The 25,690-nt window shown below is 45.2% G+C and overlaps 1 protein-coding gene across 6 annotated transcripts in view; it reads right to left on the bottom strand.

Annotated features, from left to right (window-relative positions):
- Positions 1-25,690, bottom strand: part of LOC119455886 (transmembrane protein 245) — a 52,029-nt gene that overhangs the window by 20,411 nt on the left and 5,928 nt on the right. For 2 of the 6 annotated variants that reach the window (XR_007467542.1, XM_049669396.1), the window contains exons 2-9: positions 23,158-23,386; positions 21,672-21,760; positions 19,668-19,793; positions 13,108-13,321; positions 11,475-11,625; positions 8,299-8,443; positions 5,754-5,858; positions 3,463-3,639 (exon numbers count right to left, since the gene is read on the bottom strand). Coding sequence is in view for 2 of the 6 variants with exons in the window: in XM_049669396.1 (XP_049525353.1) it covers positions 3,463-3,639; positions 5,754-5,858; positions 8,299-8,443; positions 11,475-11,625; positions 13,108-13,321; positions 19,668-19,793; positions 21,672-21,760; positions 23,158-23,386 (1,236 nt within the window). In the remaining 4 variants the exon portion in view is untranslated. Of the gene's footprint in view, positions 1-3,462; positions 3,640-5,753; positions 5,859-8,298; positions 8,448-11,474; positions 11,626-13,107; positions 13,322-19,667; positions 19,794-21,671; positions 21,761-23,157; positions 23,387-25,690 lie in introns of all 6 variants that reach the window. The other 4 variants (XR_007467543.1, XM_037717406.2, XR_007467545.1 and 1 more) reach the window with 3 other exon arrangements.

The raw sequence follows: 25,690 nt of genomic DNA on the forward strand, positions 1-25,690 counted from the left end.
TTGTAGTCCATTTCTAAAGTAAAAAAAATTTACAAGAGCCTAGCAGACGCCATCAAAATCCATAACATCAAGGCGAGCTGGTGCGGGAACTTTGAGGTGGCGTTGCCACCAGTCTTACGTTTTTGCGGCTTTTTTTTTTTTTTTTTGCTTACCAAGCGTCTTCTAGCTGTAAGAGTGGCGTTTTTAGCATTGTGGAAGGGCAATTTACTAATACTGGTAAAATCAATTTTCTCTTTAGTGTCCATTTAAGAATGACTTCTGTTTTCCGCCTCCTCAGTGAAGCTACCACGGCTGGGAATCAAGCACGTGACCTTGTGCTAAGCAGCAGAACACCATAGCGACAAAGCCACTGTGGCCCACTGTGGAAAGTTGGGGACTTCCAGCAGCAGTGGCTACAATACATCGTGCGGCTGCACCACATGTAACAATCAGCAAACCAAGTGAGTGCATTATGCACAAAACGCAAAGTGCCTGCTTTGAAAATTGTTTGGTACTATGACACACCAGAAGCAATGGAGGGGAAGGGTTAGTTGCAACACACTTATATTCGCTTTTTTGTTGCTATTATTGAAACTGCCCATGCATGAACAGGTGAAGATTCGCAGTCATACTATCTAGAGCTGAATTATCCCAGCAGTTCCCGTTTTCGGTTGAACAAAACATTTCACCTCCTGTTACACCTGCTCCCATGTGTACTTGCACTAAAGTTGGAATTCATATTCTTGAGTGAACTGTTTCCTACTCTCTGTTGAAGACCAAGTGACATTGTGCATCAATCTGTTTGCTCAAACCTCTGGTACCAGATAGATTTGCAGCCAGAAACTGGAAATGGTAGCAGCACGTGTGTTTCACAACTGCAGTATAGCTTTTATCTCAAAATCAAATTGGTGAAAGTAGTGCTGTTAATCAATCCAGGAGGGTCACGCAGAGCCACTGCATCGCGACACTAGCGCCATCTCTCGCAACGCGCCGCAACCACCGCCGGGCTTAGCCACGCAGAGAAGCCGGACTACAGGAGACATGCGGGGAAAACAACATCAGGGGACGCGTGAGAGTCACGCATCCCCACATCCCCCCAACCTTAAATCACTACACATACGCCGGCGAAACATGTCACAAGGCCTATCAACGCGCGCGTCGCGAACAAAAGTTAGTACATGCGACAGTGGCGCCGCCGAGTAGATGTCCACGCGTTATCCACAACGTGCGAGCCGACATTGTCTCTGGGGTGCACCGCTGGCGTCAGTTGGTCACAGCACCAGCTCTGCAGATTCGATGGCACGACTCCAGCACAGGACTCCGGAAACGGCGACGCAGAAGTCGGCACGAGCAAGCGTCGCTCGCGCCGACGCGCCCTGCCGGCGAGAGCCGCTGGTGACTGCCGGCTCTTTTCCCAGCCGCCGAAATCGCTGCGCCGAATTGACCACAGGCATCTCCAAAGCCTGGGGTAGCTCGATTGTAGTCCGGGGCAGCAGCGCTGACGATGTGCAGGTGACAGCAAACCAGGGGTGACTCCGCTCACGCTGCGTACACTTAACGCACTCGACAAACACTAAAGTAGTGCAAGGGAGAGGAATTCGGCATACGCATCGCCCACGTGGTACGATGTTCAATTCGGCTAGCGAAATTTCGGACGGCATTTCAGATGCTAAGTTCACGTGAACAAAGCTTGCTTTCTTGAGTCGAACGAGTAATTTCAATTCGTGCGAGGCGAACTAATGAGGGAAGCAATGTGCGACACCTCAACACCACGGTCCACCAGGTTGTGTCCCTCAACGTGCGACAGGCGGCTTTGTTAAGCCTTAGGCCTAATGCGTCGCTACTTGGACAACCGGCATCCAAAAAAAAAAAAAAAAACAACACCCAAAATGGGCACAAGAACAGGCAGCCTCGAGGAGACGTTAGCTCTGTGAAGTGGTCCTACTCCGCTCGGTGCACACAGCATCCGAGTTGACGGCGCCCACCGTCCCAGACGGTGTCGGAGCGCCCGGTGCCAGGCCGCAATACCAGTCAGCCCGTAGCGGCACCCGTGGCTCGCGGCCACCCGGCTCCCTGAGCCTCGACTTCCGAAGTCAAAGATATAGAAGAAGCTATTTACATAAGAAATTCGGACCACCCACGAGGCTTCCGTACTCACTCGCTTCAGGCTTGCCAATGCTCCGCGGGCGCTAGGCCTCGCTCTCCCAGGATGCAGACCACGTGGCTCTCGTACCGACGAGTGTACTTCAAAACACTCGCGAAAAGGCTTAGCATGTTGAAAAGTTCAAACACGCTACAGCAACCGCCGCCTCGCTCAAGAAAGCACACCGCCGACACTAGCGATCAAAATCCACGCTAGGACTACGCTTCGGTTGAAACATCTCGAACCGAGCAAAACTGTCGAAATTATCGTCCGATGCCCCAAGAGACCCACGTTGGGCAGCCAGATGTGGGGTCTCACACATGTACTCTTGGGACAAAGGAACGACAATCCAGTAGTGCAAACAATCAAAAGGGCATTTATTGCACCTTTCATACACTAATACACACTAGCCGAATTACAACCAATAGAACATTCACACGGGCGCGCGACAAATCAAGGAAGTCCGACACACCGCGACCCGATAGCGAGCGAATACGTTCGCCCCATGCTATGACACCATCGCCTAGTCGTTCACGTGTACGGTCACGCGAACGGTGGCGCGCTCGAACGATCCGTGTTCGTCCATACCGGCGTCCCGCTCTAAGCCTCGCGCGACGGTCGCGCGAAGCGGGCCGGCGCACGGGCGAAGCGTTCGTACGTGTTGGTCGCCGATACCCAGCCAAAGAGAGCGCCTCCGACCTTTCTCTCCCAAGTGACCCCGCGTTATGGATGGATGGATGGATGGATGAGGCTGAACCCTTTAAATCGGGCGGTGACATACGCCACCTAGCCATGACTATTAAGATAATTTGTACTCTGTCCAGCTTTAATTTGTATTGCCATTTATTTTGCATCTGAATTTTGCATCTAAAGAAAAGATCCACCCTCCAGCATCCCTTGCACATAATCTCTACATGCACCAGCACAGCTTCACAAGATTCAATAAGACACTTCGCCAATGCACTTGAAGACGAAGTAGCCTTATCGTTGAACGGCAAGCAGCAAGTTTTCTTGCAGGGTCTATGAAAGTGCCGCATACCCATGACTGCTGTCAAGTGTGTACAACTTTCTTGTGATTTGTAAACAGGCACATTGTGTGATTTTTCTGCAAAGACTAAAATTTGCTCCTGCACATTTAGAAGACACTGACCTTCTCAGCCAGTGGTAAGAGGAACAAAAGGGGAATACGCAGTAGCTGGAGTAAATGCACAAAAAAAAAAAAGCTTTATACGCTATAACTGCCTGGATCTTAACAACAATAATGACACCAAATTGTTCTGCAAAAGAAACTGATACACAAATACAAGTTCAGAGGAAGAGTGAGAGCAGCATTTTCTCACCGCGCCACTGATCCACTGACGCCCATAGAGGTAGGCATCTCCCAGCATTGAGTCAAATGCCCCCTGGGCGTTGCGCAAAGATTCGGGCAGTAGTTGCTGGAGCTCTGGGCTGTTGACAACAGTGTGGTTGATGAGGCTGCTTGTCACCTCCACCAAGTGCATGCTCTCACCGTATACCTGGACACATGCACATGCACACACACCTTGTGATGTCTCTTGCTGCACTATGACAAAGCTGTATTGGTCTCAGTTGCATGCAACACCCAACACTAAATAAACCAGCTCTATTAGAGAAGGATGTGTATCAGAATTACAGTAACCAACTGCAAAACAGTTCAGAGCACAACATAGTTTGTATGCAGATTTGAAACTCCAATGTTTCAGCTAATGGTATGTTTGTTATGCCACACAGCTGCCATTAGAAACAAGAGCATTTGCACAGTGCACTAGGGGAGGCTTAACATCTTGCCAGCAATTATTTGCCCTTTGGCATCTTTACCATTTCATGTTAACTGCTAAGTGGCCATGTGCCTCAAATGGAGTCATCGAAAATTATTTCCTAAGAAACCAAAGGAATATAGTACTCGTATTCGCACATTTACATGCGCATTTACAAAAGGCTACATTTGTCTGTGCTTATTACGTTTACAAAGAAATGGAGCACTTGTGTGTTGCATTATTTTAAATGCTTAACATCACCAACACCTGTGTTTCATAATCTCCTGCGAATTCCGTACGAGGCCTCCTGCAGGCTTAGTGGGCTACTGCCCCACTTGGCCCCCTTCACGGATGCCCGTTTGCATGAAGATATAAGATTGAGGTTCTGCAACATATATTATTTGTTAGATAGATACATTCATGTGAAGCTTCATCAATTCCTAATTTAAACTGCTTTGACCCAAAAGCCAAGAACTGCTTTGGTCCAGGACAATGGTAATACTTAAGATGCCAGAGCAGTGAACATAGACAAGTTATAGTAGCACAGAGAAGTATGATGGTTGGATGAAGAGTTTTGCACCTATACATGAACAAATCACCATAAAATGGAGGGCAAGTTGCTTGCATACTTTCCATGAAGTTTCTACTGTAGTGATGTGCTTATCCCTGATGGTGGTCATTAATGTTTGTTAAGATGACAACCAGCAATGATGATCACTAATTGAATTGTGAATCACTACTTACATTAGAAAGATTTAAAGCCTAGTGGCTGTCAAGCAGACATGAGAAAAATACTGCAGCGCGCCGCTCCTATCATGCAACGGTGATAAAGTGCATCACTGAGGTGTGTCATTTTGACACAGAAATCAAATACGCCTTCAAACAGTGGAAACAGATCAGCTCTCTACCTCCAAAAACATAAGTGCAAACAACTCCCTGAAATGGCATAGCATCAATCTTCTGGGATGCCCAGGGAATTCTGCTGACTACCTCCAGAAAGGCCAGACAATACAATGCCGGTTTAATGCCGGTTACTACTCAAGCCTTTTGGAAAAAGACTAACAACTTCGGAAGAGTGTTGTTGAAACACTTCAGTGTGGCGCCATTTTCCCTCCAGTTCAATGAACCCTGTCCACAGTGGGCAGTTTCATGGAAGCAATCAACAATTATAGCTTCAAACTATCAAGTTCAACACATCCATCTTATTTACGTGATCTCATACCACCAGATTACTCCTTTCAATTATGACGAGAATCCTTGAAAGCAAGGAATTCTTCTACGGACAATGTAGTCAAGTCCACTGTTAATTGGTGGTGTGATGGCTAGAATTAATACGTTTTTTGGAGGGGCTGGCAAAACTGGACCAAACATGGAAATGCGCATAGAAACACTTTGCAACTATGTTAAAAGATAGGAAAGTTTATTCTGTATTAATCAGTCACATTTTATATCCATGAAAAACTAATATCCAATGCTTGTATCGATATTAATCAGCCGCATTTTATATATGAAAAATACTTATTCAACACTTGTACTAATAGCACTAGTAGTAGTAACATAGGAGTTCGAGACGAAACAGTAAAAGGCACCATAGCTGTGTTTTACCTAAAGGAAACGTTAATGGCGCCTTTTGATCCACATCGCTCTTTGGCACAGATTGGGCTCAATATTGGTTCAGGATAGTAGCAATTGTTGCTTGAGACTGCACTGAAGCCCCTCCAAAACAAAAAAAGTACTGCAAGTTTTTTCCAACTGTCGTGAAACATCCTTGCCTACAGTCTCAAAACTACATACAAACAGGGTAATGAGATTACAGTTGGTTACACAAAACAGAGGCTGCAACAGAAACAAACCTGCAAAGCGAGGAAGATGGTGCCCACAGTGGCCAGGAGAGACACTACCAGCAAAATGCCAATGGTGGTGAGAGAGTCTATGGACGTTTTGAGCACAGACACCATCTGAAATTAAAGCAGGGCAAAGAAGTTGCCACACAGACATAACTGCCTTGCACTTATCACACATATATTTTTTCAAACATCAGTTTTGTATTGTCACTATGAGTGTACCATGCTCTCCAACATCATATCACTGAGAGCAAGTTGGGTAACCTTCAATGTAAGCTGGAACAGGGCGACTAAACGAGGTCAAGCAGCAAATTCAATTAAAACAACTGACTAAGAGTTGCAACGATCCACACCAAAGCACCAAGCCTGCTTCAACTTGCAGTGCTGTCCATTTGCGATATGAGAAATACCCAATGTCTGGTATAATGTAGCCTTTGAGTGTGGCCATTTTACTGTTTTTTCTGCTGTCCACAGTGCACACAGATCAAGATACCTCAAACAACCGGCTTATTGGGTACACTGCTGTTCAAATAAGCATCACCTGGAGATAGCGACATACATGCACTTAACGATCCTCTCTAATTTAATGTACTGAGAATTCCAAGATAAATGGAATTAGTTTCAATTTTGTGTAAACGACAGTTGCAATGCAAAAAGACAATAGTAAAACTGAGCCTAAGAAACAGTAAAGTAATAAATATAGCCATAAGCTAGTCCTCATTAACAAAGCCCGTAGCGGAGTCAAGTAAATTCACATGTGCAGCGGTCTCGTTTTGTTTGAGCAATCATCGCAGCAAACTTCCCTAGTGATATTTGTATGACACACTCTATTGCCTAGGAGTTGCACTGGTTCACATCATGGCACCAAGCCCTGCCAAAGCTGAGTAGATCTGGCATTATTGTTACTGTACAGGGCAAGTAAAGGCTATCACAAAGAGGGGGTACTTTAGACTCGATGCGATTGATGCAAAAGTGGTGTGCTTTTTCATTAAGACAGGGGTTCTCAAGCATGTTCGTTCCAGGGAAACTTACTAAGCTCCATGAAGCGCCAAGGAACCCCCTCCCCCCCGAATTAACCAAATTAAAATGTCCTAATTAACCGAATGTCAAATTATCGAGGGTATCAAGAAAACAATAAACAATTGCTTAACTACATCAACACGCTTTTATTTAGTTAATGAATCAGCAAATCCTGTTTATATTTAGCACAAGACCAGTGCGGAAGCTGAAATTCTCGTCATCTCATGACTGATTAGCGCCAGCAGCGGTGAAGGCCTCGCGCAAGTACATCCCAACTATTTTTTCGCCAGTCAGTTGCTTGCCAACAAAACAAATTGTCTGTCCATCGCGATGTAGCCGGTGTTCTTAATCTTCGACAGCTTTGCACTGAGTCAAAGCAAAACTACTGCTTGCCGCAACCGCTGTGGACGAAACCGCAGTACCTATCGCGATCATAGACGGCGACCTTGCGGGTCCGAAGGCAGGCGGCCGACGCACGCACCAAGTCAAAACGGAACTACCATTCGCTGCAAGAAGTGTGGGCGAAACTACAGTCGCTATTGACGCTACCATGGTTGGCGACTACGCAGTTTTGAAGGCACGCAGCCATTGCGTGCACCGAGTGAAAACGAAACTATACTGTTTGCCGCAACCGCTGCAGACAAAACTGCGGTGGTTATCGACGCGATCATGGATGGCAAGTACGCACTTATGAAGGCACGGGGCATGCCGCCAACGCGGTGTTACGCGCGGCGATAAACGCAAGAATAAATTAAGGGCACAATTAGGCACGAAGCGCTCCGGCGTTGCTGTCAATCACGTGCTGCGCACGATTGCCGCTGAGGACTATGGCGATGCGGACTGCGCCGCTTCGTTTTGGTTGGACGCTAGCACCGTTCTTGCTCTTCTGCGGCGCATATTTGTGATGCTCCGCGCATTTTTTTTCCCTTCATTTTTTTATTCCTCCAACGTATACGTCAATGTGCATGCAATCGGCACCTAAGCTATCTACAAACGGGATAAATGCACATGGTTGTAAATTACGGCCTCTGAGATTCAAGTGCGAAAGCTTAGGCGCGCGGCCCGTTTTCCGAGTTTGGGTGGCTGCAAGATGCTTGTGAATTTATTGCCATTACGCGCTGTGAAGTGCTTTTTGACACTCGGGCATGAGTAGTGGAGGTTGTGTGGATCGAGCACACCTCGTTTTCGCCGTTTTAGCCACTTGGTGAGCGCGGGACCACGGAAAATTTATCAGTGGCTCGCGGAACCCCAAGCAGAGGCCTGCGGAACTCCAGGGTTCCGCGGAACCCACTTTGAGAACCCATGCATTAAGAAGTTGGAAAATAATTTATTCAAAGGCACTTTCTTTTTAATATGTGTATCCAATACGATTAGAAATCAGCGGTGTTTGAACACCCTTACCTAGTCCCCATGTGTTTGGATAGGAGCTCCTAAGGCAAGACTTCCCCAAAAACACAATGAATAAACAAAAATGCAAACAACAGAATCTGTCAAGATGGTGTTGAAGGTGGAGAGAGAAAGAATAAATACACACACGCTTGTCTCCCTCCCGCAGCAGTCGCCAAAGACCGTGCACGGGGGCTGGGAAAAGCGCCTGGCTACGTTCTTCGTACCAGTTACGCAATGTCCAGCACGCAGTACGTGACTGATCCCGAAGACAGCTCCATAGGTTCAAGTGGCTTCCTGAAACACAGACCATTTATGACGTGCTGCACCGTGTTGAAAATGCCCTCACATTTGCTAAAAATTACATCGTGCGATATTTTGACAATTGAGCAAATCACAAAAATTGAACTAGCTCCACCATGTTAAGGAGATAGCGTTGCAGCACTATCCTTATGTGACCGGCATTTTCAATCTTGAGTGAAGAAAAACAAAAACATGTGCTGCGCTCAAAAGAGACTGCACATATCATGGCATTTGGAAATACTTCCAAGGCACCAGCTGAGTCAGAGTGAAACGTGCAGGCTTACTGCAAAAGACCAACAACATGCGCCACATGCACAAAATCTGTTCAATACATTCTTGTTTTCTTTGAGCTTCGACTTGGAAGGTGCAATGCCTCGCAGCTCATAGAAGCTTGTTTAAATGTCTGCAGCACAGAGGTGGACCTTTTGGTTTATGCACATGAATTGATGCTGATGCAAGGATCTCCAAGTCACTGTTGCAAACGCCACATGTAGAGGTTTGGTTGCCAAGCAAGGAATGTTGCTGTGCTTGTATCTTGTTTCCAAGTGAATACAAATTGTCAGAATCAAGCTCTTGCTCACTTAACTGCCCTGCATATTGAGGCGAAGTAAGCTGCCTACTACAGACACCGATCGTTATATGTCAGCTGCTGTCGAAATTCGAGCCACGAAGTCAATGTCGCTTCATGGTTATGGAACCACGTCCTCGCGGAGTCTTGGAGAGCGAAGTACACATTGCGCAACTTGCGCTCTTCGTTCCATCCGTTGCATTCGGCGACCCGCTCGAAATGGTCTAGCCAATCTTCCACGTCTTCAGTAGCATCTCCGTGGAATGCAATCGGTGTCTGTGGCTGGTTGAAGATGAACTGCACCGGCGGAACAGCCGCAGCAGGAGACTGTGGGCTCGGGTTCATCGTCCGGATGTGATCGGGCAACAGACCGTGCTCAGGTTGGAGCCCTTGAAGACGGCGACTGGTACCTGCGTGCAGAGGAGTAATCTCTCCCGGGCTACTCACTGGGGATGAGTCAGGGGTACGCTGCGTCTCCGGCAATGGTATCATATACCCAGCACCTCCACCAGTAAAATGTCACGAAGATAATTAATCGGGGCTCGCCGAAAGAGAACAGCCTTCTTTAATGATGGCCGACACTCAAGAGAACGCGTGCACACCTGCGCCCTTCGTCGTCTTCTCTCCGGCGATCTTGTGCCTGCAGTGGGCAGCTGACTTATGACGATCGGTGCCTGTAGTGGGCAGCTTACTTTGCGTCAATATATTCATGAACTTATAAGTGGTACGTATTAATTTACAACAAGCCAGAAGATGTTAAATTGATGACACGACGATGAGCCAGGTACCAGTCTGTTCATAATTATTTGATGTCAGTGCAAACACATACAATATCAAAGGTGCCATCGCTGATAAAATTAGTGTTGTACCTACCGCACAAAAAAGAGATGCAATGCACACATTTCCAGTCACGTTTCTCATTTTCCCAAGTGAGCAACTGGCAGGCATAAATTTCTTGTCTAATGACCAGTTGGCCATCAACATCATATCGCAGACTCTTGCAACAACACATGCAGGGTGTTGGTGTTTCACCCCTTGCAGTTGTGTTTCATTTCTGTTTAATAACCCATCCTGAAAACTGCACTGTACAAAGATAGTGCAAACGCAACCTATAGCCAGTGACTTTGGGTGACTAAAAATGATAGATGATATTAGCAGTTGATGACAAGCTGCTTCCTGTAGCATGCCATCACCCCATGGGCATGGCTTCCAATGACATAACATTACATAGGATGCCTTTTTAGAATGGCAGCAAAGATTAATGCAAAACAGTGGCACAGCACTGCCCCATTATTCTGCTATCTTTAGTTCTAACATGCAGAGGAGTTGAAATGGGCATACAGGCAAAGGCTGATGCAGGAACCAAAAGCCTGGGTCCTCTGAATCATTCATGAAGAGTTGCCAACCTATAAGCCAAATTAATAAATATGTGCATACGCACATAAACAATGATCAAGGTGTGTAAGCTTAAAGCTATTCAAGGACTAATAACTACAGCTTACTAGGCTCTGGCCCCTTAAGCTGGTTCCCAGTGAACAGTAAGACAGAAACAGTTTCCAAATAGAAGGAACACTCAACAAATAAAACTAGCTCAGCAGTGAAATTACCTTAGTTTCTCCGCCAGTGCCCAAGACATCGAACTAGAATTAAGAGGGAAATCTGGAACTGCAGTTATTCAATTATACTGTGGAAATCATTGCCAGTACAGTACATTGGCTTTTATACAATTTGGCACAGCATATTAGGAGGGCACACTATAGCTTTTTGTGGCTAAATTCTGTTAAGTTGTAACCGCATAACATTTCTTCAGAGCAGGTACGTATTTTTACATTCATGACCGATTTATTTTATCAAATAATTTTAAGCACCATAAATGAATCTCTACACTGTCAAGTACACCTGTCATTAAGGTCACATGTGGGCGGCAACACTCACCGAACACTCATCGCTGGTAATTATTTTTAATACCATGGTCAATTTGTTTAGTTGGTAAAATTTTGAGAACTTTCAGCTGAGTAAAGTTCAAGGCTGAATAAAGTTGATCATTGCCATGCAAATAATATGCAATGACAAATTAGCATCAGAAAGGTCCTTTGAGGACAGATGGACAAAGATTTAAAAAATCCTTGTACCACTATCCACCACGATGCTTTATAATTTCACGTCCCTAAACTGCAAAGAAGGTTATGAGGGGCGGCATAGTGGAGAAATCTCATATTATTTTTATCACCACTTGAGGTTCTTCATTGTACACCCGAAGCAGACCACACAAGCGTTCTTTGAATTTCGCCCTCTCAGTATGTGGCGACTGCGACCGGGAATCGAACATATAACATTGTGCGCCGCACCCATCACAATGCCAGCTTAGCTTAAGTGTAAAACTAGGTGCATTAACTAGATGACTTGGACTCCCCACAAATGCAATGCTAAAGATAGAGCGTCCACAAAGCGACTTGCCCACTCGCTTGATGACGGTGTACAGCAGAGGCACGTAAGTGAGATGCAGGAGCCAGATGTAGCGCCACAGTTGAGCAAGCAGGCAGGCCCACACCAGCGTGGACAGGTAAAGTCTGCTCCTCCCAGCATCCTTGCCACTTTTTGCCTCTGCAGAGTAGTTTGTCACAAGCGAGGCCATTGCACAAAACATCATAAAATCACAACAGGCACTGTCTGGAATGCTCAAAAACCCACCAGAAAATAAAAACAAATGAAAAAATAATGGACACTATAAAAGAATAATTAAGTTAAGCTGCATTTCCAAATTGCGCTTTCAACGGCCACTCTGACCGTGACAGCAAGCTTAGTCGGCCAGAATGGAGGCAAAACTGAAAGACAGGAGGCAACACCACCCAGAAGTTCCCGCAACAGCTCGCTGTGGCTGCGTGCATTTTGACAATGTCTGCTCGGGTTTAGTTAATGGTTTATCGGTAAAAAAAAAGGAATTTTATGGCACTTTAAAAGAACCAGAGACTCAACTGAGCAAGCTTGAGAAAATTGGCTTGCGCCAAAATGGCTTAAGTACAAGAAAATACTTCGAAATTCGTAGCATCACTCCCCCCCCCCCCCCCTAGTGTACTCGTACAAAATTCAAGAAAGAAAAGCCTGGCGTCCATTCTCTCCAGTAACATTAATCATTCTTTTGCTGTCAAATTGAATGAAAATAGAGTTTCGTTTTGAATGAATACTTTGCCAGACTAATCTGATGTAATATTCTCTATGGTGTCTTTTATGTGGCACTAAATTATGCAGTTGCTTGCTCAATGACAACAATGGTAAAGGCAGTGACAAACTTCACTGATACTAGCCATTCATGCATGGTACTACAGTATTCATTCATGCATTCATTCACATATGTCATCTGACAAAACTGAACCTCCAGTCATGCTTCAATGCTTGTTTGTGTTTGCTGTCTTTCATACTCTGTTACGTAGCACAGTGTTACTTGTTCTCCAAGAAATTATTCTGTAATTGGTTCAAGTCACCATGCACAGCTTAGTACTTTTACCACGGCACACAGCAAAAATATTATGCGCAAGTAAGCTAGTAAGCACAGAAATTATTGCAAAATACAGAATAAACAGAGAAATATGCGGTAACATACAATGGATTATTTGAGTGCAACGATGAAATTACCTGTGGTCACCTTTATGAAATGATTTTACCAAGATATTGCATGGTCGAGTTGATTACCAAAGGAGTCGTAACAGTACAGAGAAATACAAGATACCAGCAATACATTGGCGAAAAACAAAAACATCCTAAGAAGGCAAGTTACGTAAATGCATACGTACTATCTAAGCCATGTAGCCTAAGGGCATTATTCCCTAGCGATCAATCGCTTTCACAAGATTTAGCACCTGATGGGCATCCGTGTCTATGGGTCGCAGCACTCCTGGCACTGTGCCTTGACAGCATGCTTGGCATGCTGTCGGCTGCAAATCCTTACCCAGTCGATGCCAAGTCGTGCAAAATCTCGCAAAAGTGGTTGTACCCCCTAGTGACTGTTCAAGAATACCACCCCAAGTCGAACTTTGCTGTAAATTCTTTGGCCGCTGCAACCTGCACGGAAGCCCATTAGTGACTCACCAGAATCTTCCTCCTTGCTCTTGCTGCCCTGGTCACTGTCTTGCACAGTGATGGCTGGCTGCACTGTGATGGCTGGCAGCACAATGTCGCCCTCGCTCGATCCAGGTGCAGGAGAGGGTTGCCGGTGCAGAACAGGGTGCAGGGGTGCTATCTTTGATTCGTCCGATGGTGCACTGGTGCTGGCACCGTCGGCCTCTTGGCTGGCGCCTTTATCCTGCACAAAAAACAGTTTCATAGTCGTAACCATTGTGTTTTTTGTGCCACAGATGTGGATAGTTTTGTTAATCCTGTTTTACTCATTTATTCGTTTGTTTGATTGATTGTTTGTGTTCATTCATTTTCATGGCCATTAGGCTTTACTGAGAGGAGTGGTCAAAATAAAATACAAATGCAAAATAGACATACTCAGAAAAATAGTTATAAAATGAACATAAATTGCTGACTCGAAATCTTCTTGGTTTGTAATAGAAATGACTGCGGTAGGAAGGTGGTTCCAGTCTTGACTAAGTCAACTTAGGAATAAATGAGTCAGAGTTCTGATTAGTCCGGCAGTTTGGAATGCCAACTTTCACGTGGTGATCAACACAGTAGATACATAGTTAGGAGCAGTAACAAGAATGTTTCAGGTTCTTATTAGAATTTAAATAAATATTGTGAAAAATAAGTTTTCTCACATAATATTCAACAGGTGGTTTCTTTGAGGCATTTTAGCACCTAGAAAGTTGTGCCACTATCCGAGGCAATGTATGAAATTTATGCATCGAATAAAACTCAAACAAAAAGTGCAAATATTGCTTCCAGTAATGTCAAGCAGCTATCATGCAGTGTTTTGTCTGTCACTCAATATGACATGCATACCGGACAAAAGGCATTGCTTGCAGGATTAGCATGCACATGTTTTTTTTTTAGTAGTTGCTTTAGCATAGAAGACTTTGTTGAAATACAAGCTAACCAGCATTTTTCGCTTTCTGGAGGCCTTGATACACATTTAAAGAGACCATCACCTTACTCCACCTTCTCATTACCTGGCCCTTTGTTAAGACGCATCTTATTGTGCTTCAGCATAACTTGTGTTTTTTCTGAAATGCACAAGAAACAAGCTGTCTTTAGCAAGTCAAGAAAGGGGTATGTTATGAAAAAAAAAACTGAGGTGTGAAGTGGTAAGTGCTGTCCCAGCCCACACTCACAGCTGCATTCAGAGCTATATCTGCTATTTCTAGAGCCGAAAACTATGTTCACAGCATAAAGTCCATACAGCAAGAAAACTCATGAAACTGGAACATCGCCAGATAACATGGAAGAACCCATGTACAGGTGCCCTAGAAAGTAAACGGAGCATGCGAGCAGTGGCTGAAATGCACCTCCGTGCACTAGCGGTGGTAGCGGGCCTTTGATCATTGCCTCATCGACAGCTCAGGCAAAGGAGAGCTTATTCCAATGGGTGTCGTCAGGGGAGCTCTTTGCGCTTGCAGTAGCCATTTATCGGCGGCAAGAAGCTAGAATGTTTGCTTCATGCACGTGTGCCGAGCGTTTCTGGCTGAGCTTTGTTTCTTTAGGAATAATTGTGTTGTCATCTTTTAAAGCATAGCTTTATATGTCTAGGCGAAATCGCCTGTGTACAGAAAACTATCATCATCGTCATCTTCTTCCGCAGATGGCTCGTTGGCGCCCTTCGGGTTACGCTCATGCTCGGCATGCACTCGTGCCACTGCTCCCGCGTTCGTCGTCGTCATCTTCTTCCACAGCTGGCTGCATTGCCGCTCATCATTCCAGCGTAGAATTTCACTTTTTTGTCGTAGTAATGGGGAGGCCGCGTTTACGGGGTATGGGCCATTCATTGTCTTACGTAACAAACAGATTTAATTTTGAAGAATCGCAAGCAGCAATGGGGGGGCAAATGCTGCTAACCACGCCGCCGAGCAAACCCGAGACATTGAACGCAAGCGACAACGGTGCACTGCGGGCATATCGTCAGTGACGTCGCTCTCTCCGTCGCAGCCACACGTGTGTAACCTCATAATTGAGAAATTCTTTGATAAACACTGGGGCCGCACGTTTCAGCTTCGCTGGTTAACCATCTTCACGGAGTGGAAGGGCCGACAAATTAAAAAAATTTTCTTTACAAATCTATTTTTGTACTCCTTAAATAAAGAGTGCTAATTGACCGCACGCGGTGGGAGTCTATGGTGCTCAGAAATTGCCAGACAGCGGCACGACCACCAAGTTTGTTCCAGGCGACGGTGTGACAATGGTGCTCATCGCATGCCTTGAGAAACAAAGCTCGGCCAGTGACGCTAATCGTGCGTGCAGGAAGCAAACGATTCTGACAAAAGCTGCTTCATCAATAAATGGTTGCTGCAAGTGCAAAAATCTCCCCTAGTGTCGACCAGTGGAAGCAAAGCACTTTCTCTGGAGCCGTTGATGAGGCAGTGGTCAAATGTGTATCTAACTAAGGGCCACCGAAAATAACTTTTCCGCATGCCCTGTAGCACGCACTGCCGATGCTAGCGCATGGAGATGAAGTTATAATAATAAGTTTATTTACCATCATACATATTAGATGGGAGGACGGAGGGAAAAAAGCTGCTCACATGCAGCTTGACCAGCCCACAGCCCCTTGACCAGTTCAGCCGCCACTCACATGGCTCCTTACATACCAGTGTGATTTGGTTGCTAATATAATGTATATAGCTTTTCACATCTCAGAGCAGCCTTGAGGACCATGAGAGATGCTGTAGCCAAACATTCAAAATTAATGTTGACCATGTCAGGTGCTTTACCGTGAGTGCTTAGTGCACTTTAGCCATTTTTTTTTTTTTTTTTTTGCATTCTGCCCCAATCAGGATGCAGCCACTGTGGCTAGGAATTGAGGCCCTGACAGCTACATACGACATCAGAACATTGCAGCCACTGACCCACTGAGGAAGGTAGCATGGTTGCTCAATAAACAACTGTCCCTGCATTACAACTTAGGAAAGCACTATACTCCACTTCACACATAGCAGACAACGCTACAAAGTCTAGAGAGACTTCTCTCCCAGCTCACATTTGCGACGAAAATATAGTGTAAGTATGCATCATGTAATTCGATGCTACATTAAGTTTCATCCATTTATGTCACAAAATATGACGTAATTATTACATGTAAGGCGTCACAGAGCTGAACACATTTACAATCGACTTCAGTTAATTGGACCCTGAAGGGACTCTTGAAATCGATCTAATTATCTGGCGGGTTGAATTAAACAAAAAGCGAAAAAAAACACCAATACGCACCGCTGATTTCTTTAGCAGTATTGGCCTTATTCTAACACACCCCCATATCAATTGCATGCCCCTTTCTATGTGTCCGAAGTAAAAAAATTAAACGCAGAAATGACATTAAATGTCCTAAATAAAGTAGAAATCTAATGCGCACCCGACTTTTAGCAAGAAAATGGGCAAGGGTCTAATAAGTGTTGCACATTGGCGGCCAGTTTTCCTAAAGTCAGCTTCGCCACAATACATCCTTGTTATGCGGTAAAGCATACGAACGCCACGAAGGCAGTTTTGGTTTTGAGTCCGATTGGAACGCGCAGGCAATTTTATTGCGATAGCAATTATATGGATACTTCAACCGAATTTCTGCCGTCGCCGTCGCCGTGCGATTCTGTATAAAGTCCAACAGCGATAAAATCGTTGCCGCGCGCCGTATGCGCGAGCGAAAGCGCGCGGGGGACGCGCGCTATCAATGAGAGTGAACGCACGGCGGAATGCAAACGCGACCGTCGCGCAAAAGGCTGTGGGGGTATGGGAGGGAGGGAAGCGGGGCGACGCTGTGCTCCGGCACCAAAGGTGTATCTTGCAACCGGGCGTAAGGGGAACTTGCCACTCAATCTCCCACGCGAAAGCAAGAAAGCGGGAAGGCAACGCGGGAGGGAGGGGGGGAGCGCAGCTTCTACTCTGCGAACAACTGCGCTCGTAGTTTGCCCGCGGCTGTGGCGGTCGCCCGCACCGTCTGTTATCTCCACACGGCTCTGACTTTTGTATGCGCTGTGCATTCGCCGCTCAGTTTCCATTGAAGCGATAGACCACGTGAACCCTCGCCCGCTGCGGTGGCTGCGCTTGCTGCCAGCGTTTTGACAGTCGTTGTCTGCAGTCATTCAGTGTGATCTATTCATGTTTGCTTGAGCGCGCTGACACCACGCTTGTTAATTCAGTTAGTAAGCGAATGTGTCCAAGATTATGCAGCCGATAAAACTACTATCCCTACTTCGAATAGCTCTCTACTAATTTGCTATCACATTGATGCTTCACCTTTCGGGCGAAACTGCAACATTTTTTCAGCCCAATTTTCCTGGAATAAAATAAAATGCGAGTTAGAATCGGGTGAATACCGTAATCAGCCACTGTGATCTACGGTTATTGCTTGAAAATCCTCCTTGGGCAGGCTGAAAATAGGCAGTTTTCGACGGGAGATTACATGCGTTCAACGCATTCACTGTCCCCTAGGCTCTGCCGAGACACGCTACAACTAAAGTGGTCACCAGAGAGGTCAGGTGCGTGTGTGCCGACTAGTCAAGTTCGAATTACCTGGCGAAGACCAATTTTTGGATTGTAATAATGAAAGTTAGGGCCCATAGAAATTAATGGGTGCAAGCTGGGACCATCGGGCGGGATCGAATTAACCCAAAAATCAATTTAACAGGAGTTTATTAACAGAAGTCTACTGTAACACCGAGCAATTGGAGTAACACCTTTCTGTGACGAGTGGCAACAGTGCGCTGCTTGCACTCACGACAAAAACATAGTGCGTCACCTACTGGCAGCCCAACGGTGCACACACAATGTGTGATTTGGCATAACTGTACGAACACGACTTGTTGTAAAATGTGAGGTAGTTATTCTGTAAAAAGCGTTGCATATCAAAAACAACTGAATTGCAAAACACGCAGAGAGCTGTGAATGACTGCACCACTTTGTGTAGCTTCCCAACATTGCCTGCCATGTATGATATGCAACATATATCTCATTTTGCACGTTCCCCTCTTTACACATGTCGGACTATATGGAAAATGGACACCCCGCTCCACAATGGGCAGTTAATGCCACTAAATTTCGCCAGCTCTGCAACCACAGACAGTGAAGTGCTCAGTATGCTGACCAGCGTAACACCATCATCAATGGACCGTACACAACGGGGCCCACTGACAATCATTACTCCTTACTGTGGCGCTTCCTTATTGTGGCTAAACACTGCCTCAAACACTTTGCTTGTAGCATGCACACAATTCAAAACACAGCGCAGGCACAAGCATGACTTGCACTTGTTAGTGTTCTGGAGGAATGCTAAGAATTAACTCAGTGTACAATAAGCAAGCAGCCCACCAAAAAATCTACGATGCCATCTAATTCTTAGAAAACTTACAGCTGGCATCAATACAGGGCCACATCTTAACTCACTGGCCATAAGTATTCACATTTCATTTTTTAACAAGATTTCTCAACAGTAAATTCCAACAGTGTAAATTCACTGGTGTGGCTGGAATCCTGGTGGTAACTACAATTACAAGGCAGAAACAATGAAAGCAAAGTAAGACACGAACACTAGTGATGATATGCATTCAAATAGAGAATGACAAGGACATTCATGCCCTTTGCAATGTCATCATGAACTAAATGGGTACAATGTTTTACAAGTGAAAATGTCACTGACACTGTTACTTGCGATAATCATCCTGGAAAACAAACGCGGCTGCAGCCTTGGCTGTACCAGCAGTAGGGGAGCCACTACATAGCGAGCCGTGGGAAATGAAATACTGTGTACACTGGTTGTATCCGCCGACTACTGGATAAAAGATAGGACAATGACAAATGACCCTATGATATAGTTCAATAGGCTGATGGAATGTCTGACACCAGCATAGGACTGCACTAATGTGTACACTTGAGTGAGAGCCATCACATAGTAAAGAACAGGGAATGGAATATGCAAAACAAGAAAGCAGTGATTCATTGTTTACACCAACTTATTCATATGCGACACTCTTTTCAGTAGCTTACAGTCTCTGTGTTAAGAATGGCTGTTTTAGTTTCTCTATGGCAGCATTTAAAAACGATTGAAACTCATTCCCAGCCACTATGACTCATATTCAAAATACATGTACCACAAATGGATGAAGGCACACCACACAGATGAGCTATAACCATTATAAACAGCACCGAAATTCATCCTCTTCATCATGCCGTCCTGCTAACATCTGCACCTGACTTTCCACATTCTACGAGTCCTCAATTATAGCCTTCAAAAGTCGCTAACCATATGCATCGCACAACCACTTTCACGTTCCTGCAAACGGGCAAAAGTGCCAGAATGAACAGTCTAACATTCACGAAGGTGCTAAACTGACAGACCAGCTTTACAACCACCAGTGTGAGGTACAGGAGTGGTGACCCATCGAAAACAAACCTAGTCAAGGAATGCGTGCAGGGACTAGACAGGGGCACAGCACACCACACCAATTAGCGAGGAATGCAACAGGCAAGTGATTTTTCAGACTTTTACAGCTGTGCCCACTGACTTGAGACGACAGGGAGGTCTTGCGTGGAGACTCTGGTGGGGCCATGCCTGGCAGAAACACAGTGTCTGGCTCAAGGCTGAATGACACCCGCTTCTTGGCGATCGGCTTCGGAGGGCCCAGGTGGTCCTAGGTCCAAACACTTTGGCTCATCTCCAAAATCCACATTGACAACAGGGATAGGGGGCCGTGTGTAGAAACATACTTATAATGTACGGTGCCAGAGCTACAGACTAGCTACATTATGACACACAGAAATATTTTCACATACTAGTACTTCAATGCCTGCAGTGCTTTTCACAGTGCAGCGAGAGCTATCAATCATGTCAGCCAATCAGGAATGGGAACAGGCTGCATGTCTCAAAGAGAGGACAAAGATTTACCCACAGTACACGTCTAATTTTTTGGTGATTCCTCTGTCCAACCAAGTCTTGAGCGGAGAAAGATTAGTAACAGACAATGCATAACTTTTTTTCGGCTCCTCTCTCCTGATTGGCTGATTTGGCCTGCAACTTTCACCACACTGCGCAGAGTTGGTTAGATGGAGTACAGCTCAGCAAGACACTGTTTGCTTGCACATGTCTGCTCCATTGACACAAATAGCACAAGTTAAACTGTATGAAATATAAAAGTCCCCACAGCCAATGAAGCCATTCTGCCACTATCAATGTAGCTTGCTGCCTGCCATCGATTTGCCCTTGTGCACTCGCTGGATCACAGCTGATTGCCCACTCTCTCCCCTTTGTTGTAAGCAAATACAGTTAAACCTGCTTATAACGAACCTCCATATAACGAATATAACAAACTTTTTCTATTCCCCGCCATTACTCCATAGAAGCACATGTATTTGAGACCTCTATGTAACGAAGTGGCAGCGGGAGACCCCCTCGAAATAACGAATTTTCCCCGCCGACAACCTAGAGATTTTGCCCCAAATTTTGTCATTTTTGCGCGAGCAGCAACTGGAAGCACCTTCTCCGCCGCGACAAAATACAAAACGGCAGCGGCGCGCTTGGCGCACTCAAATTCACGGCGACTGCAAGGCGAGAGGGAGCGCGAGGCGGGCCTGCATCCCTCGACCCGGTGATTTTGCCGCCGTGGGAGTGACCTTTCTCCCTCCCTTCATTCAAACCTGATCCTGCCACTTGCTGCAGATGGCCTAGCCCGCCAAGCCGGCACTCTCCTTTTCCAGTTAATGTTGTCGAAGAAAAAAAAAAACTTTTTTTGTCAACGCGCTGGCAGCGCCGCTCTTTAGTTACTGCGCAAGTCTCTGCGATTCACTTCACTAACCTGACACTAGGTGACACTATACGATGCTACGACGCCATCGTGTCACTCGCTTTTCGTTTCCGACGCCTCGCGCTTGTGCAAAACGACACGCCACGCATCGAGTACCTGGTGTGACATTCCAAGGATGAGTGCTTCGACGAAGAAACGCAAGATATTGCCTCTTGAGAACAAATTGGGCATCTTGGACTCCGTTTCTGGAGGAAACGGGTGCGCGTTACTATCGAGGGCGCGTTAGAATCGAGTAAATACGGTAAGCGTTTCTTTTTCGAATTTTCGTGCCGAACCTGCATATAACGAAATCCTCTTTATAACAAAGTTTTTCGGAAATTTGTCAATTTCGTTATATCCAGGTTTAACTGTATGTGCCATTAAACGTGCAAATGCATTAGCACCTGTCTCACAGAATGAGCAAATGCAGGCAAGCGGGCAGAGACATTAAAAAGCATATTGCTTCTATTTGTAGTAGTTTGCTAAGCCATAAGATGAGAGCCGTTCTTTATGTTTAACATTCAGTCTGTCGCATTGTTGATGTGCCATTTTAGTCATCAATTCAAAACCCTTTTAAAGATATTACACTTGCTTGAGTCAAAGTTGCTTTGCTTGTCCTCTGCTGCTCGAGTTAACAGCAACGAATTGCATGCTTTTGCTGCTGCCTGCCAGTCATATCCACCATGCCAGTGGTGTAGGATGTCAAAAGGCTGGGCAGGCCTGTCTCACCTGAGTAGATGCTGCCACAGGTGATCCCGTGAGCCAAGCCCAGCCAGCGTACAGCGTGCTCACACAAGGTGAACCGGGCTCTGCTGTTCCTGCATTAAGAGAAGTAATTCAGTCGGGGCGACATTCTCTGTGTCTCAACAGTCATACAATCACAGGAATAGGCACTAGTAAAAATGCAGGTGACTACCGTTATCAGCAAGAAAAAAATTTTTAAAATAGTAATTTGGGCTGCATTTTATGTCAATACAACACACACGGAAACTGAAGCTTTGTTCTATGCCCAAACCTATGCTGGTGCAATTTATTTTTTCAATGCAAACTGCATTCTGTAACCATCTTCTAAAATGTTTCATTTGCGTGTTTAATGGATCGCATGGCTTTTGGGTTGCTGTGGGTCTGAGATAAATCACGATTGTGAAGCCAGCATGCGACTTCAAGATGGAAAGGATTGAAAATCAAAGATAGGAATAAGCAATAAGAAGGGACATCAGCAGGAAATAACAGCAGGTGTAAAAACTTAAGACACGGCTACGTTTCCTATCACCGCTGAAAGGCAAACAAGGAATATGAACTGACAGTCTAGAACATACAGTATTCTGCCTCTTCATGGTATAAAAAAGTAGAGAGAAGTTCTGTACTCACAAGCATACATTCCTTCACAGTTCTCAAAGCCAGCCTAAATGTCAGATTTATCATAACTAGGTGGGTCATATGTGTGCTACTTTAATTTTAGAGCAACAGAGACTGATTTGTGACTGTGAACAAGTCCTCCAGATATGAACTTGTATATACTTATAGTCCTCTTTGTCACTCCTCTGTAACCTTCCTCATTTTCGCTTTCCCCATCTCATTCCATTGCAGAACAGCACCATATATCGACCTCTCTGCCTTATCTCAAATAAATTCTATATTTCTTCATGCAGATAACAGCAATGAAGAAAGAGGTGTTAGTGCACAGGCAATCTGAAATGAACTGTCTGCAATGACCACTGTCCTGCACCAGTCACAACACACACCGTGCCTGTAAGCTAACCAGCACTCTATCCAATAGCCCGCTGCCCAGTGCAGGTTCCCTTCCCTTGGCGTCTGTTTCGTCAATATATTAGACCACGGGTTTTCTGTCATACACATACTACGTGTCCTACTGAACTCCACACCTACTAATCCGTAATATCCTCAACTCATATTTGTTATATAATCTGCCTGTTCACTTAATCTGCTTCTATCAAATCAATGGTGGGATCCACAGGACGGAGAACACCTGGCTTGCATTAAAGACTGTAAATGTCCTTGCTTCAGCTTTAAAACCATGGAAGCTACGATGGGGCAGATGCATCAACAGGATGTGGCTACATAACAAGCATCAGCACACCATGTACAAGCTTATGCTTTTTACAGGAGCTGTTGCTTGAATATTGATTGTGCATTTTCTTTCGTTCTCGACCGCAATGTGCAAAGCTTATGTGATCAGCTCAGTGTGACTCACCATGCTCCCCACACTCAATTGTGGCACCGCGCAGCTCAGCCAGGAAGCCTGTGGCAAGCAGGGCCAGGAATGCAACCAGGATTGGCACCCGCCACATGCCTGCCACGGTGGCCAGATGGCAGATGACAGCCAGCCAAACAGCAGGCGACATAGCGCGTAGGGGCCCTTCCGTCTGCGGTGTCCACCAGAACACCAGCGCGCCTAGATAGCCCACCAGCATTCCCCAAACCTGCATACATTAACACAGTAAGACGCCGCCGCAGGTGAACCTTGTTCGAACATAGCCACGCTGCAAAGTGCAACGCGTGAAGTTTTCTTACAAACTTTAATCAGTTGACAGTGTGTGTTCAATCAATCAATGATGTGTTCACTAAATTCTTTAGCAGCAGAAGGGGCCCTGCAACACCTTTTAAAATCTTGCAGAATGCACCTCGCATGAAACTTCATTAAAACTTATTGCTGGGCTAGTTATTTATAGTTTACATGTTATCACAATTAGAAAAGACAAAGTGCATTATCTTAGCACCTGTCCTGTCTTCTACATGGGAACCACACTTACCATGTGTGGAGTTACAGGCAGTCAAGCGTTGCCCCTGCCAAGCCTTCATTGCTTTCCTTTTCAATATTCCTACTGTGCTCAAAGCTGACTCAATGTTCAGTAATGCCCGCACTGCTGCCCTTAACACACCAAGCTTTGGTATCAGCGTGACTCTATGAAGGCTCAGCAAGAGGCCATAATGTTCGTACAGTGGTAGTACTGTTCTTCAACACCAGATGATGCAGTCACCTAATTAGCCAGAGGATGGAGACAAAAAGTCCACATAGATTCACAAATACAGCAAGAAAAATCGGTCGATAAAATCTATCACAAAGGGTAGTGCCTTGTTATTCAAGGCCCAGGCTAGCTGCCTGAGGACAAAAACATACTGGAGCAAATATCTGCAACAGGATGAGATATGCGTCTGCAGCAGCAAAAGTCTGGAGCCAACTCAGCATATCATAATAGAATGCCAAGATATTCAGGCAGCAAAAATTTGTAGGGAATGTCCACCATCCAAAAGTGCTGGGATTCAAAGCGAAAGGGAGCATTAACTGGTCAGTTAAGGTAAGCAAGAGATGTTTAGAGTATTGGCAGAAAAAGAAAAAAACAAGTAAGAGACTGGCAGAGCCAGGTTCATTAGAGACATAGGTAGCAGTACAAGATATAGATGTTTAATGAATACAGAAAACATCAGAGAAAAATGGGTAAAATGTTATACTGCATTGGCTGTAGTGAAACCTCACTAGCTCAAGCAGGCTTGGTGACTATGTGTCACCACACTGTTTCAAAGGGGGATGTCAATTAAAATCGTCATCAGCAGACATTTCTGTACTTTGCTCTGGCCAAAGGTTGTGATGTCAAAAGGAATCTGGCCAGTAGCCATCGTACTTATTGTTACATCATAGCAAACAGGAAAAGTGGTCGGGATTTCAGGAAGTTGAAGGAAAGGTTTACTAAAGACTATTTTTGGGCGCTAGCTGAGACATACGAAGGGAAGGACACACAAATCACCAGAGTGTGTGGCTCTTTGTGTGTGTGTGTATTTGTCTTTGCCTTCATATGTCTCTTCTAGCATTCAAAAAGAATTTTCAGTAAATCCCACGAAGTTGCTCAAGAAGTTATATTAAAGGAAAGGGCGGGCAGTGTTGAACGAAATTGCATGCGCCCATATTTGGTGCACAGAAATAATTGGCCTGTGTGTGTGTGACAGCATTGTCTAGCAGCTAGATACCTCTATCTGCCACATTAAAAATGTGACAGCATTGTCTAGCGGCTAGATACCTCTATCTGCCACATTAAAAATGTCTCGCAGGGCTCCTATAAAGGGGCCGCTTCTTTATATCTGTGTCCTTTCTTCTTTCGTTTCTTCTTCAAGCGTGCTAGATAGTTGCACAGCAACAGGTCTAGAGCAGGATGAACAATGTTCCTGTTACCTAGCCGCTATATAATGGCCCAACAAGATAGCCGCGCTCTATCACAATGTGCCTTGTTTATCTTTCCTATTGTGCTATGGTGACTGAATATTGTCTCTACTGCACATGGAGTCACCTGTGGTACTCAAACTACCCCTAACACAATGTACCAAAGAAAAAAAAAAAAGAAGACTAAAAATAGGAAAGGGTAAACAGAGATATCACCGACCCTATTTAGTAGTTGTCTTTCGTGATGTTTTGCACAATTTTCTCCGTCTATTTTTATGCTTAGTATGCACTGCACAGTACTGTGAAATGTGCGCATGTAATATGAGACTATGCTCCGAATTTCGGTGATATTACACAGGCTCATGAACTAAGTCACACAAACAAGCCATAGAGTGAGTTGGTATTGCACCTCATTTGCTAAAGAGTAGTAACTTCCAATGCAGTGTTCCAGTTCACTTCTAATATAGTGCCACATCTTCCTTTCTCATTCTGTACACCAGTGCATCATTCATTAAGGCGCTATCTTTTCTCTCAGTACTGCACTGCAAGTTATCTTAGTAAACTCGGCTAC

The sequence above is a fragment of the Dermacentor silvarum genome, chromosome 6 (genome assembly GCF_013339745.2).
Source record: "Dermacentor silvarum isolate Dsil-2018 chromosome 6, BIME_Dsil_1.4, whole genome shotgun sequence".
NCBI lineage: Eukaryota > Metazoa > Arthropoda > Arachnida > Ixodida > Ixodidae > Dermacentor > Dermacentor silvarum.